General features: G+C 38.0%; 3 protein-coding genes across 3 annotated transcripts; 1 reads left to right on the top strand and 2 right to left on the bottom strand.

The window, feature by feature from the left end:
• Nucleotides 1-6,093: 6,093 nt before the first annotated feature.
• Nucleotides 6,094-6,924, bottom strand: LOC110799871 (uncharacterized). The gene has a single exon (XM_022005137.2). The coding sequence runs from the start codon at nt 6,922-6,924 to the stop codon at nt 6,094-6,096; it is 831 nt and encodes a 276-aa protein (XP_021860829.2).
• Nucleotides 6,925-7,937: 1,013 nt separating this feature from the next.
• Nucleotides 7,938-9,464, bottom strand: LOC110799870 (uncharacterized). Its single transcript, XM_056842535.1, has one exon. The coding sequence runs from the start codon at nt 9,462-9,464 to the stop codon at nt 7,938-7,940; it is 1,527 nt and encodes a 508-aa protein (XP_056698513.1).
• A 6,058-nt stretch (nt 9,465-15,522) lies between these two features.
• LOC110799869 (uncharacterized) lies at nt 15,523-16,620 on the top strand. The gene is made up of 4 exons (XM_022005134.2): nt 15,523-15,967; nt 16,077-16,152; nt 16,277-16,426; nt 16,512-16,620. Exons 1-4 carry the CDS (start codon nt 15,802-15,804, stop codon nt 16,618-16,620), a joined length of 501 nt encoding a protein of 166 aa, XP_021860826.1. The 5' UTR covers nt 15,523-15,801.
• The last annotated feature ends 4,333 nt before the right edge of the window (nt 16,621-20,953 follow it).

Raw genomic sequence — 20,953 nt, 5'->3', positions numbered from 1 at the left:
TGGACTCCTTCCGCTCACATAACGGCGCAATCTATCTTGGGCTTTGGGCTTGGTTTTTGACCTATCTCCGCTTGTTGGCCTGTCGATCGTCGTTACTTCCTTGTCGCTAGTGCTTCGTCGCTGGTCCTGTGTCGCCTGAGCCTCGTCGCCCGTCGTTTCACTTGACGCGTCTGCTTGGCGCGATGTTACCTGCGACAGGACAATACCTGGGTGACACGACATGATCAAACGTCAAAGCAGTTATGTCGTTATTCCAAAAAGTGGGATAACAATATCTTAATAGCTTGTCTAATGAACTCTTCATTGTTATTGTCTACCGCCATATGAAAGATGTTTCCATAAAGACGGTCTTCGTCGTCGCTCTTACTTTTTGGGAAGAACGACGAGTAGTATTGGATGGGTTTATTGGAGGTAATACAATTTCTAAGGAATTCCACATCTCCACTTACTGCTGCATTTCGAAGCTCTTCATCCATTTCTATGGAAGCCATGTTTTGAGATGGACTTTGAAAGAGTTCTGAGTTTTGGTTAATTAAAATGCCCACTACTTAATTATATATATAATGTCTAAGTTTCAATGTTATTGGGGTCATCATTATTTTACTTTGTTCTCTTCTCTTGTACCAAATATTCGTGCTAATCAACATCACGCTGTTTTAAAAATATACGTGGTATAAGAGTAATAACCATGTTGGTCTAAACTTAATTAATGATAAATAAGAACACCCATTGACTTTTTTTTGTCTTCCGTTTTCTTACCATCTACTTTTAAGTAATTAAGCACCTCTCTTCCTTCTACTAATTGGCCAATCTCTCTTTCGTCTGATTTCATACTGTTGACCCTAATTTTGGTTGATGACAAATAGCAAATTTTCAGATTATGTTTCTGTTGTGTCTACAAGTAAAGTGTTCAAGTTCCTGAGAGGAACTAGAGATGGCTGATGATGTTCCTGAGGTGGAATGTGCAAAGCTAGGAACAACAAGCTGACACATATCAGAGGAACAACAATGCACACAAGAGTGAAGTTTCCATATGATGAGTTCCTCTGTCCCTTTAGAGGAACTCACCTGTTCCAGAGTAGGAACCATTGCAGCTGCTGAGTTGTAGCTCCAGTAAAAGGATAAACACGAAGCTAGGTAGTTAAATACTCTTAGATTTTGTGTAAAATAATAATAGCTATAAGATACGTTATGGAACTATAGGATACTTAATTAAATATTTATTAAGATTTTATCAAATTATTTAGCAACAAGTTTTAAGGAAAATTACATAAATAAATTATCGTTTTATTTCTTTAAATAAAATCTGATTTATCTTTTAAATCAAAACAGTTTTACTACTCCTAAAACTTCTCTTAGAATCTGATTTTGTTTTACTAAATATTTTCACAAATCTTTTAGTGGCTGACAAAGTCCAAAACCACGATTTTCTCTAAAGCAATTTAAAGGGAAGTGGTCTTCCCTTGATCCACAAGTTATGGATCGTGGAGACCAAGTAGTGTAGGAGTGTGGGCAGTTGAGATTTGAAGGGAACTAACCCTAAGGATCATCTCTATAAAAAGGGTCGTTTGTTTTCTGATAAAAACACACAAATATCCTACAAGCTTTCTTATCTATCAAACGCTTTCAAAAGAGTTTATAAAAACGATTTGTGTCCTAGCAAAATTCGAGTTCCTAAGTTCCATAAATATCTGAAAAGCTTTATTATTATCTAGAGTCTTCAAAACAAATTGTAATCTGAGTGAGAGAAGATTGAGTAGGCTTTGAGTTAAAGTCGAGAAAGAGAGAAACAAAAGAGAGTGTAATCAGAGTTGATTACTGTGAGATACTTGAGTTAGAGAGGAACTCAAGTTGTTATATTATTGTAATTGAGGAATTATTTTAATATAAAAGAGTTTTGAGGTTTTCTCTTCTTGATTAGTGTCAAGAAGTTTCCTCAAATTGAGTAACTTTTGTTTCTGTATTTTTCAGTTCCTTAAATTGCTTTAAAGTTTAAAGAAACTCACTCAAGTTCCAAATACAATTCACCCCCCCCCCCTCTTGTGCGTGTTCCAATCAGACTATCAATTAGTATCAGAGCCAGTACTCACTAAAAACACAGGAAACCCTGTTTGAGTCTAGTTCATGATAGTATAAATTCACAAGAGAAACTGGAAGATCGAAGGCTACTCCACGCAAAGGCCACCTATGTTCAATGGCAAGTTCTACTCATACTGGAAGAACAGAATGGAGATATTCATCAAAGCAGAAAATTACCAAGTTTGGCGTGTGATTGAAGTTGGAGACTTTGAGGTAACAAAGATCAATGCAGAAAACGAGGTAGTTCCTAAATCAATGTCTGAATTCTCTAAAGAAGACTTTGATAAATATGAGATGAATGCTATGGCAGTTAAAATCTTGCATTGTGGACTTGGACCCCATGAACACAATAGGGTCATGGGGTGCAAGAACGCAAAACAGATTTGGGAATTACTACAAGTAACCCACGAAGGAACTAATGAAGCTAAACGTTCCAAAATTGATCTGTTAATGTCTAAATATGAGAGATTTGAAATGCTTCCAAAAGAAACAATTCAAGAGATGTTTACTCGATTTACTAACATAACAAATGAATTAGTTTCTCTTGGTAGAATCATTCCCACAGATGAACAGGTAAGAAAAATACTAAGGAGTATGCCACAAGATGATCGTTGGAGAACAAAGGTCACAACACTGTTTGAGACCAAGGATTTTACAAAATTCAACATTGAACAACTTGTTGGTTCCTTGATGACACATGAACTGCACCTTGGAGCTGTTGTTCCTAAGAGCTCCAGAAACCGAGAACTTGCTCTAAAAGCTGAGGAACTCGATGAGTTTGAACCAGATGAAGAAGAGGCTGCTATGCGGGTCAGAAGGATGAGAAAGCTCTACAGGAACTTCAAATTAAGCAACCAGAAAGGAAGGAACTTTGCAAGGAAAATTGTCAGTTCCAAAACTGAGCAAGGTTCCTTCAAATGTGGAGAAACTGATCATCAAATTCGTGAGTGCCCTCAGTGGGAAAACGACAAAGGCAAAGGAAAAGGAAAGGAACAGGTCAAGGAACGCTACAATAAGTCCACCTTCAGCAAGCCTAACTTTAAAAAGGCTATGATAGCTGCATGGGGCGAAGCAACTGATTCAGAAGATGATGAGGAACAACCAAATGAAGAAACTATCTCTGCCTCATGGCAAGAACAGATGGAACTGAACAAGTTCCATCAGATGAAGTAAGTTCCTCCACGCTTCAGTGTCTCTCAAAGTCAAAACTTATTGAATTGTTGCTAGAAACTCTAGATGACTACAAGAAACTAAGTATGCTAAAAGCACAGAGTGATAAAGCATTGGCACTCAGTAAAGACCACATGAATTATCTTAACAATGTTAGATCTGATGTTCAAGGTAGGTTCTTCGAATTGCTAGATAGGAATACCACCATTAATGAGTCATTCGAGAAAATCAGAAATGAAAATATTCTTTTACAAGTGGAACTCAGCCAATATAAAATGTTTAATCTAAGTTTAGCCCCAACAAAATCCTTAGAGATTAACATGGGAGTCTTCAATGTCGACCTAGAAAGATTAAAAAAAGATCTGATCACCACAAAGGAACAGAAAGAAAAACTATAAAGGGAACTAGCCATAGCCAGGGCACAGAAACAACCACCTAAAGTTCCACCAAAGTGGATTGAAAATGCTCAATCTAAGAGAACTGAAGGTCTAGGTTTTTACCATAAAACTAATCATAAGAAAAAGTATGTGGAACTCCCAAGTGTGAAAGTCTGTTTCTCATGTGGAAGTGAAAGTCATATAAGTACTGAATGTTCCAAGATGAAGGAACTAGATCAAAGAAATATAAATTATGTGAAGCAAAAATGGGTAAAGAAGTCAGAAATTGTAGTTGAAAAGGAACTCGAGGAAACCCGAGTTCCTGTAACTAACCTTTAATTTCTTTATAGGTTCTAGTGAAGAGGAACAGCTCATGGTACCTCGACAGCGGGTGTTCCAAACACATGACAGGAGACAAATCTAAATTCCTCTCATTAGAAGCCTACAATGGGGGAACTGTGACCTTTGGAGACAACATGAAAGGAGAAATTGTTGGAATTGGAAAAGTTGGAAGGTCAAGTTCTCATGCCATTGAAAATGTATTTTTAGTCGAGGGTTTAATGCACAGTCTACTAAGTATTTCTCAATTTTGCGACAAAGGGAACTCTGTAAGTTTTACTTCTGAAAACTGTCAAATTATCAGCAATAACACTGGGAAGATTATTTTGGAAGGAACTCGTAAAGGGAACACATATTCTGTGGATCTCAATACGGTTCCAAGGAACAACTTAACCTGCCTCAGTTCCATTGAAGAAGACACTCTCCTATGGAACAGGAGGTTTGGACATGCTAGTTTCTCATTGCTCGACAAACTAAGATCAAAGGAACTGGTTCGAGGACTCCCCTCAATCAAGTTTCTAAATGATAAAGTTTGTGATGCATGTGCAAAAGGCAAGCATGTCCGAAGTTCCTTTAAGCCAAAGAAATTAGTAAGCACATCAAAACCATTGGAACTCATCCATATGGATTTGTGTGGTCCAATGAGAATTCAAAGCAGAAGTAGGAAAAACTATGTTTTAGTTATTGTTGATGATTATTCTAGGTTTACTTGGGTCATATTTCTAACAAGCAAAGATGAAACCTTTGATGAGTTTGTTTCATTTTCAAAGAAAATCCAGAAAACCACAGGTCATCAGTTGATTCACATCAGATCTGATGATGGAACATAATTTGAGAACTACAAATTCGACGAGTACAGCAAGGAACAAGGTATGGATCACAATTTCTCAGCACCTAGGACTCCACAACAAAATGGAGTTGTAGAGAGGAAAAAAAGAACCTTGGAAGACATGGCTAGAATCATGTTAATCGCAAGTTCCTTACCCAGGAACTTCTGGGCTGAGGCAGTCAACACAGCTTGCTATATTGTCAATAGAGTTATGTTCCGAGCAATCTTAAACAAAACTCCCTATGAACTACTAAAAGGTATCAAACCGAACATATCCTACTTTAGAGCTTTTGGTTGTAAATGCTTTGTTCACAATAACGGCAAAAGAAACTTAGGGAAGTTTGATGAAAGAAGCGATGAGGCAGTGTTCCTAGGATATGCCTTAAATAGCAAAGCCTACAGAGTATATAACAAAAGGTCAATTTGTGTAGAGGAAAGTGTACACATAATTTTTGACGAGTCTAACAAATTTGATGCAGCACAGGAACAAGAAAGTTTCGAAATTGGTTTGTCTCGTGTTTCAGATAATGATGAAGAGATCCACCCAACCAGACAACAGCTAAAGGAACAATCCAGCAGAACCAACAAGTTCCAATTCAAGAGGAACAACCAGAAGATCCAGTCCCAGAAGAACCAGAAATAACATCTGAACCTGAGGAACTCCATGGCATACAACAAGGAACTGAGGTCACAGAAGGAATAGAGGGAGCTGCTACAACACCAGTTGCACAGTTCCAACCCAAACCTTGGAAGCACCAGAGTTCCCATCCAATAGAACTCATTATGAGTGATATTAGAAAAGGAACTCAGACGAGGTCTCAACTGAGGAACTTCTGTGCAACTCATGCGTTCCTCTCCATGATTGAACCAACGAACCACAATGAGGCCTTGGAAGATGCTGACTGGATAATTGCCATGCAAGAAGAGCTGAATGAATTCAAAAGGAACAATGTATGGCACATGGAACCCAAACCAAAACACCAAAAAGTGATAGGACTGAAATGGGTGTTCCGGAACAAGAAAGATGAACATGCAACAATCATAAGGAACAATGCAAGGTTGGTTGTTAAAGGTTATAATCAACAAGAAGGTATTGACTTCGAAGAAACTTTTGCTTCTGTTGCTAGACTAGAAGCAATTAGAATTTTAATTGCCTTTGCTGCATTTATGGGTTTTAAACTTTATCTTTTTTTTTTTGCTAGGCAAGAGCAAGTATATATATTAACAATCAGAGAAACCAAAGATCAAGGGAACATACTCCCACTGATCCAAACACAAAGTGACCAGAAGCCACCCACACTACCCCTCACACAAGTTGGAAAACCAACTGTGATCACCAGGGTTGACATTCCTAGGGAGAATGTTGCTAATTCTATTATGTACACAGAATTTGATATGCTTACACACTGTACTAGGAACTCTAATCTGACCATTCCAAAGAGCATTGTTCCTCTCACACCATACATGATAGACAGTGCTAAGTATGCTGCAATATATGACACATTTCTTGAATCTGGAAAGCTTCTTCCTATGAGTCCACTGAATCAGAGAAACAAGATCATAGTGACTGGCATGAATACCTAACCAAACAGCAATGTCAGACCAGCATTGCTTGCTGTATTCACATCTGAAAAACAGATGTGAGTGGCTTTCAACATCAGTGCCACATATCAGGCACCAATTATCAGGGGTAACACCAATCTTCATCAATTTCTCCTTGGTGTTCAGCCTCTCCAGCATGGCTAACCATGTAATGAATCTGTGTTTAGGTATGTTCAATCTCCCCCAGACTGCATAACACCACTTCAAATTCTCAGAACCAGTTGACATACTACTATAGGCCTGCTTTATTGAATACTTAGGCATTGCCACCAACTGTTGTGATGAAATGTAGCTTTTCATCAAATCCTTTACCTGACATATTGCTTTCCAGTACCAGCTATCAGACACTTTTGGTGAGTAATCCCACCAATTTTTATCTCTGATATACACTGAATGCACCCACCTAACCCAAACATTGTCTTTCTTGGTGGTAATCATCCAAACATGCTTCCCCATGGCTGCCACATTCCATAATTTGAGATTTAGAAGACCTAAACCCCCTTCTTTTTTAGGTTTGCAAACATTCATCCATGCCACTTTCCCTGGGCTATTAGAATCAGCTGAACCATGCCATAGATAGTTTCTTCAAATGGCATTCACTTTCTTGTAGATCCCTTTAGGCAAGATCATGATTTGGGACCAGTATGATTGCAGAGTCATCAGCACAGAATTTACAAGTGTAAGCCTTCCAGCAAAAGAAAGTTTCTTGAACTCCAAGTTTTCACCCTAGCACACATATTCTCAACAATTTTGTCAAATTCAGCTACTGATATTTTCTTTGAACAGATGGGAATTCCCAAGTATCTGAAAGGAAAGCTTCCTCTGGCAAAACCAGTCATGTATATGATTCTCTGAATGTTAACCTCAGACATGCCAGAACAGTAAACAGATGTTTTAGGGGGACTAGCTTTTAAACCAGTAGTGTTAGAAAAGAGCTGGAATCCTTGCATCATGAGATGAACAGACTTGAATTCACCTTTGCAGCATAAAATTATATCATCAGCAAAGCATAGGTGGTTCAGTTTAGAAACTTTGCATTTTGGGTGGAAGCTGAAGTCTGGTTTTTCTGCCACCATCTTAAGTGTTCTGGACAGATACTCAATGCACAACACAAAGAGCAAAGGTGATAAGGGATCACCTTGTCTAAGGCCCCTTTTCCCCTCAAAAAAGCCATGGAGAGTGCCATTGATAGACAAAGAGAATTTAGGGGATATGACACATTGCATGATCAAATGAATAAACTGAGTGGGGAACTGAAGACTCACCAACATCTCTTCAATAAAATCCCACTCAACTGTATCATATGCTTTTTGGAGATCCAGTTGAATGAGGCAACCTTTACCACCATTTTTTCCTTTCATATCCTTGAGCTAGGTCCTGACAAACCATAATGTTGTGAGCAATGAATCTGCTATGAACAAAAGCTCCTTGATTTTGAGAAATCAGATCAGGAAGCACCTGTCTAATTCTGTTGCAAAGAACTTTGGATATGCACTTATACACCACATTACAGCATGAAATTGGCCTAAATTCTTGAACACTCATGGGGTTTTTCCTTTTGGGATAAGAGTAATGCTAGTAGCATTAATCTCCTTCAAGAGTTTTCCTGTATTCAGAAAGTCTAACACAGCATCACTAACATCATTACCAATTATCTCCCAAGCTCCTTTAAAGAATGAACTCCCAAACCCATCAGGGCCAGGGGCTTTGTTTGCATCAATATCCCACATGGCCTTCTTCACTTCAGTTCTTGAATAAGAGCTAAGAAGCATACACCTCATAGCATCATCAACCAGAGGGCCCTTATTGACCACAGTCTGTTTAACTGTAGTTCTAATGGGATTTTTGGACCCCAACAAACATTTATAATACTCAAGAAAGGCACCAGGAACCTTAGCAGGCTCATCTATCCATTTACCATGCATATCCTTGATAGAAAAGATAAAATTATGAACCTGTCTGTGTCTGATAGCCCTGTGAAGCATAGCAGTGTTGTCATCACCACCTTTGACCCATTCTAACTTAGCCTTGTGAGAAAGGAAGTTAAGATAGGCTGCATGAGTTACCAAGTAATCATGGTGAGTAGTTTTCTCCATTGAGGCCAGATCCTCACTTGAAGGGTTAAGGTGCAAAGCAGCTTGCAGATCATTGAGATGTTTAGAAGCAGCCAACTCCCTTACCTCAATTTCACCAAAGCCATCTTTGTTTAACTTTGTCAGAGCATTCTTCACATTTTTAAGCTTCTGAACCAGTTGGAACATTTTAGTCCCCTGGTATGCACAACCCCAAGCAGAACTCACAATCTCCATGTATTGAGGGGCTTGTTGCCACATTGAAAAGAACTTGAAAGGTTTCTTGCCCACTGCTAGGTGGGGAAAAACAGCCACCACACCTGGACAATGATCAAAATACCCTTCATTTTTGAAGCACACCTCAGTATTAGGGTACTGACAGCTCCATAAATGGTTAATCAAAACCCTATCTAACTTAGAGAAAACCCTACAATCACCCTGCTGTTTATTTTTCCAGGTGTAGAAATTACCACTGGACTTAGCATCTTCTAAACCACAAGTATTGACACAATTCTGAAAATCCTGTATTTCATTCAATCTCACATGGCTACTCACCCTTTCATCAGTATTCAGAACACAGTTGAAATCACCCATGAGAATCCAAGGACCATTAATCCTTGCAGCAAGATCACACAAGTCATTCCATAGTACCAGTCTTTCTTTTTGAGTGTTATGAGCATATATAAAGGAGCTCCAGAATTTAGTACCATTCTTAAGACTAATTTCACAATGAATCAGTTGACTAGAGCAGAAAATAGGGTTTACCTGAAACTCACCAGGTTTCCAAGCAAGCACAATTCTCCCACCATTATGACACATACTATTTGAAGTAAAACACCAACCACTGAACAGTTTCAGATACAAGGCACCCATATTTTTTGCCTTGACCTTTGTTTCAAGAAGGCAAACCAAGCTGCATTGATTAGCATTCAGAAATCTTTTGACATCCTGCTGCTTAGCACACCTGTTCACCCCCCTGACATTCCAGAAAAGCATTCTATCCATCAATATCAGGAGGTCTTCCACCTCCATCCATTGATCTATTGTCCTCACCTACTCCACCATCAACCATTTTCTCCCCTGTATCACTTGAATTCTGCTCCACCAACACCTGGAAAGAGTTTTTCACCACCACAGGAGGTGTTTTCTCCTTTCTGTATTGCACTGTGTTCTTAGGTTGAACAAAGCTATCTATTGAAGTGTTCACCACCTCAACATTTGTGCCATTGCTTTTCTTTGGAACCCACTTTTTCTTCCCTTTTTTCTTCTTGCAGTCATCACTGACATGGCCTAGCAACTTACAGTGATCACACACTGTGGGTTTCCATTCATAACCAATACTGATTGTCTTTAATCTGCCATGTTCATCATGGAATTTGATGCATTCAGGGAGTTCCTGAGTGAGAGTGACCTCAACTTGAACTCGTGCAAAGTACAATTTCTCCCTTTGAATTGTGGGTTTATCTGCTTGAATAAATTTGCCTATGGAACTCACAATTTTACTCAAACATTTAGACCCCCAGAATTTTAGGCCAAGATGCTTCAGTTGAACCCAGATTGGTACTACGTTCACCTCATCTTTGAAATCATCAATGTCCTTATGCCAAGGTTTGCAGATCACAGGTTTCTTATCAAAGGTGGGTCGAATGTCATTAATTACTTTGTCCCTATTCTCCATAGTAAAGAATCGAACAATGAAAACCCCATGTTCAATCTCCACCACCTTATCAACTCCAAGATTCTTCCAAATCCTCCTAAAGAAACCTTCAATAACAGAGAGAGGTGGGTTCGCACCTAAAACAACACAAACTATTGCAGAATTCCAGTAATCAACCTCCTCCTGGATATCCTCTAAATCTATGCTAACAATACTATCAATATCACTAGCAGATTCTTCATGATCATGATCTTGAAAAATGGGTATGGGTGTTACCTGACGATTTTGAGAAGGTTCCTTGCCTGATTTCATCACTGACAACCAGGTTGAGAACGTTTTGTGAGCCTCCGATCGAGTCTTCAAAACAGAGAGTGAAGTTTTGGGTGAATGAATTTCACCCTCCTCTTCCGTGGAATCAATCGCCTCATCTTCAGTTTCCACCTCCATTGCTGCAACTCCAAGGATTTCATCTATAGATTTAGTTTTCTTAGCTTGAGAATCTGATACGGGACCAATCGGTTTATTTTGTTTTCTTCGAGCTTTCGATTTTCCTGCCATGGCTACAGCTAAAAACGACGCTCCTACGTTGAGAGAAAACATGGGCGAGAAGAAAAACTGGTTTGATTCGATTAACCCTTTGTTTTAAACTTTATCAAATGGATGTGAAGTGTGCTTTTTTAAATGGGTTCCTAGAAGAAGATGTATATGTGGAACAACCTCCTGGCTTTGAAAATCCCGAATTTTCAAACCACATAAACAAGTTAGACAAAGCACTCTATGGACTAAAACAAGCCCCCAGGTCTTGGTATGAAAGACTTTCAAAGTTCCTTTTACAAAATGATTTTAAAAGAGGAAGAATAGATAAAACTTTGTTTCTAAAATCAAAAGGAACTGACTTATTAGTTGTTCAAATTTATGTATATGATATATTATTTGGGGCAACTAATGAAAATCTGTGCAAAGAATTTGCAAACTTAATGAGCAGTGAATTTGAAATGAGCATGATGGGGGAACTCATTTTTTTCCTTGGTTTGCAAATCAAACAAACAGAGGAAGGAATCATGATCCACCAAAAAAAATATGTGAAGGAACTCCTAAAGAAATATGAGCTAGAATCTGCTAAAGTGAATCACACTCCCATGGGAACAGCTACCAGATTAGACACAGATCCTAATGGGAAAAGTGTAAATCAAACGAAGTATAGAGGTATGATTGGATCACTACTATATTTAACTGCTAGTAGACCTGACATTTCTTTCAGTGTAGGACTATGTGCAAGATTCCAATCCAATCCAAAGGAGTCTCACTTAACTGCGGTAAAAAGAATACTTAGATATCTCAAAGGAACTGATGACCTATGCCTATTTTATCAAGCAATTTTTATTATTTATTTTTGGAAAATAAAAGGTTGTTACGTTTTTAAATTTCAAAAACCAAGGTTCATCCTATTTTTCCGTTCCATAACAATCATTAATATAAGAGAAACTCTTCACCTTCCATCCATCCCCCTTTCTCAATTCCTTCAACTCTCACTCGGTTTCTCCCCTTAGCCTCATAAATTCCCTACACCTATAAAACCCCTACAAACCATGAGTACCTCAAACCAACTCATCAAACCCCAACAACTCAAAAGAAAAAGGAACCCTAACTCACCGATTCCGATGGAAACCTCACCCGCTCAATCACCGGCCAAATCACCATCACCACTCCAAATTCAACCACCCCCTGTACTCGCTCTCACTTACGGCGAATGGACCGAACAACCAATGGAAATTCAAAGTCCCACTCCTACACCCAATCGTCAATCTTCCTCGAGAGCCAAAAGAGCCAAAATTGACAAAACCGAGGAACCGGAAGCCGATACTCAGGGGGAAGCAGAGAAGTTAGAGGAACTAGCAAAAAATCTAACTGGTGGGTTTGCGATCAACTATGTGTGGTGCAAATCGGAAAATTTGGAAGAGCTCGTTGGAATTCTCGACCACCAACAATGGGTAAGCCTTTTTGACACACATGCAAGACTTCCAATCTATCCCTTAGCTGTCAATGAATTCTGTGACAAATTTGAGTGTAAAGATGGGGTAGTTTCTAGTATAGTCAATGGAACTCCAATTTCTTTTGATGCAACTTATCTATCCAATTTGTTTGGTGTACCCAACGAGGGTTTTGAGGATTATGTGAAAAAGAAAACCACTATCACGATAAATGAAGTTGATAGTAATCAAATTGTGGCAAACATAGGGGGAAATCTCAAAGAATCATCCATCACTAACCACAAACTTCTTTCACCACTCCATAAACTGCTTTTCAACTTTGTTTGGAGGGGGGGTAGTTCCTAGGACTCAAAAGAGAGATGATGTCAGTTTCTATGATGCATGCCTAATTTACTGCCTTGAATTTGATGTCCCAATTAATTTTCCGGCCATCATGATCAAACACCTAGCCCATTGCATTTCCGAAAAATACAAAATTGGGTACGGTTCCTTACTCACTGCCATATTCAATAACTTCGCAGTTGACTTGAGTTCCTATGATTTTCAACCCCTAACCCCTGCTCAAATTGTCCAAGAAAAATTCCTAAGAAATCTGAAGTTAGTTGTGGTGGATAAGGTGTTATGTTTCCCTGGTAAAAAGGAGGAAGAGGTTGAAGTTCCTATTAAGGACGAAGTTGTGTCATTGAAGGCTAGGAGTGTACCTAAAAAGGGTCAAAGGAAAAGTATGAGAATTGCCACTAGACCTCGCAAAGTTCCTTCTCCCCCTGTCTATATGGATATCACGAGTGAAGAAGAAGAAGAAGAGGAGGAGGACACAGGAACTACACCAGTTCCACAGGAGAAAAAGGAACTGATAAAGGCTCTTAGGATCAAACCACCAGTTCCTAAGAAACATGCGTCTGTTCCTTTACCTAAGGGAACTGACACCATTCCTGTTCCTGCAGCTGTTCCTGCTAAGGGTCCAGGTTCTCTGGGTGGTTTTGCTGGCTTCTCTAGTTCCTCTGGGTTTGGAACACCTCCTGTTAATGCTGAGAAATTTCAGGAACTCCAGGGTACGATGACTCGCTTAATGGCACTACAGGAAGGATCAAACCTTCGAGTTCAACAGATGCAGACTCAACTGAATGCCTTGGTCAACGCTGTTCAAACACTCCAAACCAATCTGCAACTCTATGCTGATCAAGCCAACAACACTAGGACTGAGATTCTGCAGAAAATCAACAATCTTGAATCCTTCGAGGAAACTGTGGTGGAAGAAACAGCAGCCTTGGAGTCACCCCCTCAAGCCTAAACCAATCAAGCCATCCTTTATCTCTTATTGTTATGGAACAAACAATTTTTTTGGTTTTGTATAACTAATGGGAATCTTCCCTTTTTGGCTTAACTATTTTCAAACTTGCTTGGTTTATAATCTTAATATTGATGGTTTGTATGGTTGTTGCTTCTCGGATTATTATGTTGTGTAAGCAGGTACAATACTTTGAGGCTAGCTTGACTTGCCAAACGTTGACCGTGGGGCACTGTCACTAGTAGAAAAAACCCCTGTTGCAACCCCCTTGTTGCAGCGTACATGTAATAATACGCTTCAACAACCAGTAGGTCAACGCGGGTCAAACTTTATAAAGGGTTGTTGCAGCGTACAAATTAATTGCCCGCAGCAAGAGAGTTTTTTGCAGCGTACAAAGTAAAAGCCCCCTGCAATAGCCCATTTATTTTGCAGCGTACAGATAAAAGCCCGCTGCAATAAAAAAATTTCGCTGCAAAGCTAATTAAGAAAAACATTTCGGATCTCAAACCTAAGGACGCTCATACTCCCTCTTCTTCCCTCAGCTTTCCCTGCGTACTCTCTCACCTCCTCATTCTTCTTCTTCTTCATCTGCTCTCTTTCTCTCTCCTAAATCCCTTCTTTCTCCGCCATATTCCCCCAATTCTGAGGTCCTTTTCGTGAATTCTCCCCCGTTTTCTCGTCGCGGTTTCTTCCCCATGTAACTCCCATTTCGACGCTTTATTCTGAATCCCCCCTTTTTTGTTCTAAGTTTTCTCTAATTCGTGGTTTTTTTGGGTTTTTTGCAAGTAATTGTTGAAATTGGGTGACAATTCGTTTTGGTTTTTGTGAAAATTTGCTCGACTCTTTCTCTCCAAGCATCTGGCCTTCGACCTCAGCCTTCGAACTCAGCCGCCTTCGAAATTGAGGAGGTATAGTTTTCTAACTTTTTGTATTTGTTTTTATGCACCTACTTCCGCCGCTAGGTGTTGAGGAGGCTAAATTGTTATGCTGCTGTTGCTCTGCCGCTACTTCCGCCGTCGTCTGTTTTCCGGTGGTGGTAGCGGAGATTTATCATTCTGTTTCCTTGATTGATTATGATGTTAGATTAGTTTAACATCAAACCCTAAGTATAAACTAGGTTTCTGATTTTTACTTGTATAATTATGATAAGCAATTAATCAGATTTATAGTTTAGAAGTTAGATTTGTAGTCATTAGTTGATCTTATTTTCAGATTTAGACAACTACGTCATTGAAGTATAAGTAGGTTATTAGTGTTGGTTTCTACATGTTTTGATTTATATTTTCTGATTTTAGTATTAAAGTATACTTGCTAATTAGTTTCAACCGGTGTATTAGTGATCAGATTTTAAGAGCCATGGATGACAAACTGATTTCGATTTTAATAGGACTCTTTTGAATTGTAGTTTGCATTATTCATACTCTAATTCGGTAATTCTTCATGAAATTGTATTTGGGGACTTGTAGAGGAATATACTAAGCTTCTTTTTCCTCGTGTACTTTATTCACTTATCTGTTTTGTGTCGTTTTTTGGAACTTTCTATTGATTTTATTTGAATTTAAAGATCCATTACGTGTTTGGTCTCATGTGGGGATGATAGATTTTGCCTGATATGATGTATCAAATTGTTAAATACATTATGTTGGTTTTTTGTTGTATTTGTTTAGTGTTGTTCAATGTTCAATTAGTCTTTACCCACTTCATAATTGTACTAGAAAATCATATTATCCTTTCTCCCTGGGCAAGGGAGGGTGCCTGGCTCAGGGACGAGCCTGATTAGCTAATGGTTGTACTTTAAACACGCTGTTGTAATTTTTTCTTTGCTTAACTGTTTTTCCAATTTCAGGTTTAGGGTCTCGAATCAGCAATTTGTTCAAAAGAAGATGAGTTGTTGTCCGAGTTCTGGATTCAATCATCAACCATGTAGCCAATCTGAGAAGATGTCCATTGGGGTGGTCGTTGAGTCCGTTGCCAAATCTCGTTGTGGATTCATGAAAGAGGCTGGTGTTTCAATCAGGCATTCACAGAAGGAAGCATCTGATGCACAGTATTTGACGGTAAAGCACAATGTACAGAGTGGAGTGAAGGCTCTTGTATTGTTGAGAGAATCTTTCCACCCCTTTTTTGTGAGGCTCTATGTCTGGCAATTCTTCTTGTATCTGTTACTAATGAGACTGACATCAATCCTAAATGGAATGATTGCCTAGTGTCTGGAAATGCTAAATAATCTGTCTATACCATGGCCCTTCATCTGTAAAGGGTTTTGTGGAGAACCCGATTTCCTCAAGGCGTCATCAAGTTTAATAGTTGTGAGCGTTTAAATGGGAGTATGAGTTCGAGACTTTTTCTTAGGTCACATTTGGCATGCCTTAAATTTTCGTTTTATGTTTATTATTCATGAAATATGGACTTTTTTGGGCAACGTATCCAGAAGTAACTGTTCACTCATCTCCAGAGAACGGAAGTAGGCCTGTTCGGAAACCTGTGGTCTTCCGACGTAAACGACATAGCAGTCATGATGTTGACTCTACTGATATCAGTCCTACTTTGTATACTCCAGAAGGTACACCTCAGTAATTTTCATTGTGCTTCTATATGCTAGGGTCTTTTGCTTCAAGTGGGATTGATCTTTTGTACTTGGTTATATATGTTAATTTCTTCTGAGTTATCAGAAAGGGGCAATTCTGGTGATGTGTTAACGGAATGCTTGGATGAAATTCCAGAGGACGGAACCGACGGATTGGCCAGGTTATTCTTCTCATTCTCAAACTTGGAGTCTTGGAAAAACAAAAACAAAAAATTGAAAAGAACTTTTTTCTACCCTGATTTATATCTATCTTTTTAATTCTAGTTTTTCTTGGTGGTATTTCAGAGTGGTTTCGTTGTTAGGCTTGGAGTTAGAAAAGGTTAAAACCAAAATGATGTCAGTGACAAACAAAAAATGCTCAGAAATACTGGTGTCTGCTGCCGAAGAAATTCATTCACAGCTGCAGAATGTTGAGTCTCAGATTCAGACAGATTTGTGAGTACACTTAATCTAACAATCTGTGGACTATCGATTCATCATTAGCTTCGTTTCCTTAGTTTGATTTCTGTTTATGTTTTAGAGTGAAACTAACAAGCCTCAAGACATCTAAAAGGAAACATCTGGAGACAAGGCTTGAAGGTAATGGTTATAAGATTTCAATTGGTTCATACTTCAGAGTCGCTATCTAATTGAGACCAAGTTTGATGAACTGCAAATTAATTCTGTGGTGCTGTTTTTCTATGCTTAGCCTTTTCCTAGCTGATTAACTTCGCAAATGTAAATGAACATAGCACTTCTGTTTTGTAATCATGCAAGATGTTGTGAAGTGGATGTAACTGGAGCTTAGCAATCTCTAACTATCAACTAAGTGTATTGTTGTAAGACATGTCTAGGGAAGTTCATTAGATAGTTACATTGTCATTAGTTTCTTGAATGTTAAAATGTGATATTTAATTTGTATTTAATCTAATGTTTAATTTAAATTTTTGTTTTTGTAAAGGTCTACACTCCGAGGATTGCGCCTTATGCGAGGAATTTGATGTAGTTCGTGAGCAATGGGCTAAGTTTTTTACCAACAAGTATTTATTATTGGCTTTAGCGCGCTTGATCGAGTTGGTTTAGTTGTTATAGAATAAATTTTATATTAAAATGTATGTTTATGTTGAAATTGGAACATATATTTAAATGTAATATGTGCACTTTGGTTTTGGGATATATAGTATACAAAACTCCAGTTGTTGTTTTTATATTTGTTATACAGGTTGCGTTATTCTATTATTGTTTGGTATCCCTAAACAAAATTAGAATTTTCCCGCCAAAAGTGCTTTTTTGCAGCGTACATATATGTTGTACGCTGCAACAAGGGAAAAAAATTTCGCAAAAATTCAGACTTGTTGCAGCGTACAAATAAATGTACGCTGCAAAAAATTGAGTAATTCAGACTTGTTGCAGCGTACAAATAAATGTACGCTGCAAAAAGTTGAGTCTTTTGCAGCGTACATATATATGTACGCTGCAACAAGTCCAAAATTTTGCCAATTTTTTGGCACTTGTTGCAGCGTACATCTAAAAGCCCGCTGCAACAAATCACTTTTTGCAGCGAACATTGTACGCTGCAACAAGTTCAGACTTGTTGCAGGCCCCCCAGTTGCAGCATACGATGTACGCTGCAACAGGGGTCTAAAAGCCCGCTGCAATAAGGGTTTTTTCTACTAGTGTGTGCTTGGAGTATATGTATTTGCATTGTTCTTTTTGTTAATGTCAACAGGGGGAAAATCACTTGAGCAAACTTCTTAAGGCGATCAAACTTGGTTTGAGACTCAGATTCCTCGTGTTCCAACCACTTTAAGGGTAACTAATTTTTTTCTTTATTTGTTTATTTTTGTTACAGTCTACACTTCACCAAATCTATGTGTTTTAATTTCTTATGGTAAAAAGTTTGCGGATGTTGTCATCACCAAAAAGGGGGAATATTGTTGACCCTAATTTTGGTTGATGACAAATAGCAAACTTCCTGATTATGCTTCTGTTGTGTCTACAAGTAAAGTGTTCAAGTTCCTGAGAGGAACTAGAGATGGCTGCTGATGTTCCTGAGGTGGAATGCGCAAAGCTAGGAACAACAAGCTGACACATATCAGAGGAACAACAATGCACACAAGAGTGAAGTTTCCATATGATGAGTTCCTCTGTCCCTTTAGAGGAACTCACCTGTTCCAGAGTAGGAACCATTGCAGCTGCTGAGTTGTAGCTCCAGTAAAAGGATAAACACGAAGCTAGGTAGTTAAATACTCTTAGATTTTGTGTAAAATAATAATAGCTATAAGATACGTTATGGAACTATAGGATACTTAATTAAATATTTATTAAGATTTTATCAAATTATTTAGCAGCAAGTTTTAAGGAAAATTACATAAATAAATTATCGTTTTATTTCTTTAAATAAAATCTGATTTTATCTTTTAAATCAAAACAGTTTTACTACTCCTAAAACTTCTCTTAGAATCTGATTTTATTTTACTAAATATTTTCACAAATCATTTAGTGGCCGGCTGACACAGTCCAAAACCACGATTTTCTCTAAAGCAGTTTAAAGGGAAGTGGTCTTCCCTTGATCCACAAGTTATGGGTCGTGGAGACCAAGTAGTGTAGGAGTGTGGGCAGTTGAGATTTGAAGGGAACTAACCCTAAGGATCATCTCTATAAAAAGGGTCGTTTGTTTTCTGATAAAAACACACAAATATCCTACAAGCTTTCTTATCTATCAAACGCTTTCAAAAGAGCTTATAAAAACGATTTGTGTCCTAGCAAAATTCGAGTTCCTAAGTTCCATAAATATCTGAAAAGCTTTATTATTATCTAGAGTCTTCAAAACAAATTGTAATCTGAGTGAGAGAAGATTGAGTAGGCTTGTAAAGGCTTTGAGTTAAAGTCGAGAAACAGAGAAATAGAAGAGAGTGTAATCAGAATTGATAACTGTGAGATACTTGAGTTAGAGAGGAACTCAAGTTGTTATATTATTGTAATTGAGGAATTATTTTAATATAAAAGAGTTTTGAGGTTTTCTCTTCTTGATTAGTGTCAAGAAGTTTCCTCAAATTGAGTAACTTTTGTTTCTGTATTTTTCAGTTCCTTAAATTGCTTTAAAGTTTAAAGAAACTCACTCAAGTTCCAAATACAATTCACCCCCCCCCCCCTCTTGTGCGTGTTCCTATCAGACTATCACATACCAAGTAAAAAAGGTTGACAAGTTCATCAATAAGGCGTTCATTACAAATACGATAAATACAAAAATCAAAGCCAAAAGGAAGCGCAACAAAGTTTTCGACTCCTTAGGTTAACCCGGGCAGGGACCCTTCACGGGTTAACTCGGCCTAATTAAGTTAGGGGACAAGACAATTTAATATTTAAAACTGTGGGTGAAAAATATATACGTTTCTTAAAGTGCCCCTAATGATGATTACCCAACTGGATGGTAGGTGATCAAAATCATTTCCAGTTTTCACTAGGCCAAGCTTTGGTTGGTACAGCTAGGGTACAACTTTGTGTAAGACTAAAGTATTGTCTTAGAAATTGCAGTAAGTTCGTATATTTTTGTTTGAACATAAAATCCATTTCAATTTAATAACTCTGTGTTTTCCTAATTTGCCCGTTAAATTGAAATAAGTTAACATAAGTTAAGGTTACCCGTTGCATTAGACATTAGACAGTTGCATTTGCTCTTTTATGTAGTAGTGTTTCCAATCCAAAATCCAACGCCTCTACACCCAAAACTTCATCCAATGAGCGTGTTTTAAGTGCTCGTGATCAAGGTCCTCGAGGCTTGCCATTTCCATTTCCATGATTGTTACCCTGAGATTTTACACTAGTTTTCCTTGCCATGGCGTCAGCACACGATAAGCTATCGTGCACTGAGAGAAAACTTGATCGAGGAGAAAGTTTCTCAGAATCTTGGGAAGTTTATAGTGCTCTTAAACAAACTTATTTTGTACAAAAAGTAGTCTTAAACAAACACATATTATATCGATCCTAACATCTTTACTATCTCTACGTTACCATTGTTAGCTGCCTCGTGAAGAGGGTTCCACAAGTTTGTTTCATCCCCTACTTGGATCAAGAGTTGTTGTGTTTCTTCGGGACTTAAAATTTCATCAATAACTTCTCTGATAAAATCTTCTCTGTTATTCTCGGCCGCCATGTGAAAGATATTCCCATAAGGACTACCATCATCGTCTTTGGGGAAGAAAGTTAAGTAATATTGGTTTGGTTTGTTGGAGGCAACACAATTTCTAAGGAATTCCAAATCTCCACTCACTGCTGCATCTCGAAGCTCTTCATCCATTTCCATGGATGCCATTTTTTGAGATGGACTCGATCTTTGAGTCTTTTTCAAACAAGTTTATTGTTTTCAGTTTTTGGTTAAGACTTTATTGGTGTTTGTAGACATGTTATAAAGTCGATCAAATTGTAAAGGAATATTACATCAACTTGCATTTTTTTAAACATCGACCTGCACAAATCAACACGTTTTATACTTATAAAATAATAAATTAAACACCTCTTTGTTCTACTAATAAGACAATCTCTATCTCTTTAGTCTAATTTAATAAACTTTTCACAAATATATATCCATGCATGTTTATGGTCAATGCCTTTCTATGCACATAATTTAATTAAGAGCATGTCTATACTTGATCAGCTTGTCTAAGTCAACTCCTCGATTATTGTTTTGTTTTTCTTAATGAAATTACAACTTGGTTTGATCGATACAATCATAATTCATACATGCTACAAAATAATACTGAATATTAAATTCCAAGTACAGTTGTAACCTATATATTTTAAGAAGAGCGATCATTTCTTAGTAAATGATTTCTTAAATCTTCCTCGGACATCACCACCTTGCCACTCCCTCTTTTGTAACCACCAGCTTGCAATGTGTTGGTCAACTAATCAATCATAGCTTAACCTCACTTAATAATGGAGTCTTAATCATTAATCCCAACTGGAATAAGGCCAAAAACA

The sequence above is a fragment of the Spinacia oleracea genome, chromosome 4 (assembly GCF_020520425.1).
Source record: "Spinacia oleracea cultivar Varoflay chromosome 4, BTI_SOV_V1, whole genome shotgun sequence".
NCBI classification, from domain to species: Eukaryota; Viridiplantae; Streptophyta; class Magnoliopsida; order Caryophyllales; family Amaranthaceae; genus Spinacia; species Spinacia oleracea.
Note: the sequence above shows the minus strand (reverse complement) of the source record. Positions and strands in the feature narration are given on the sequence as shown.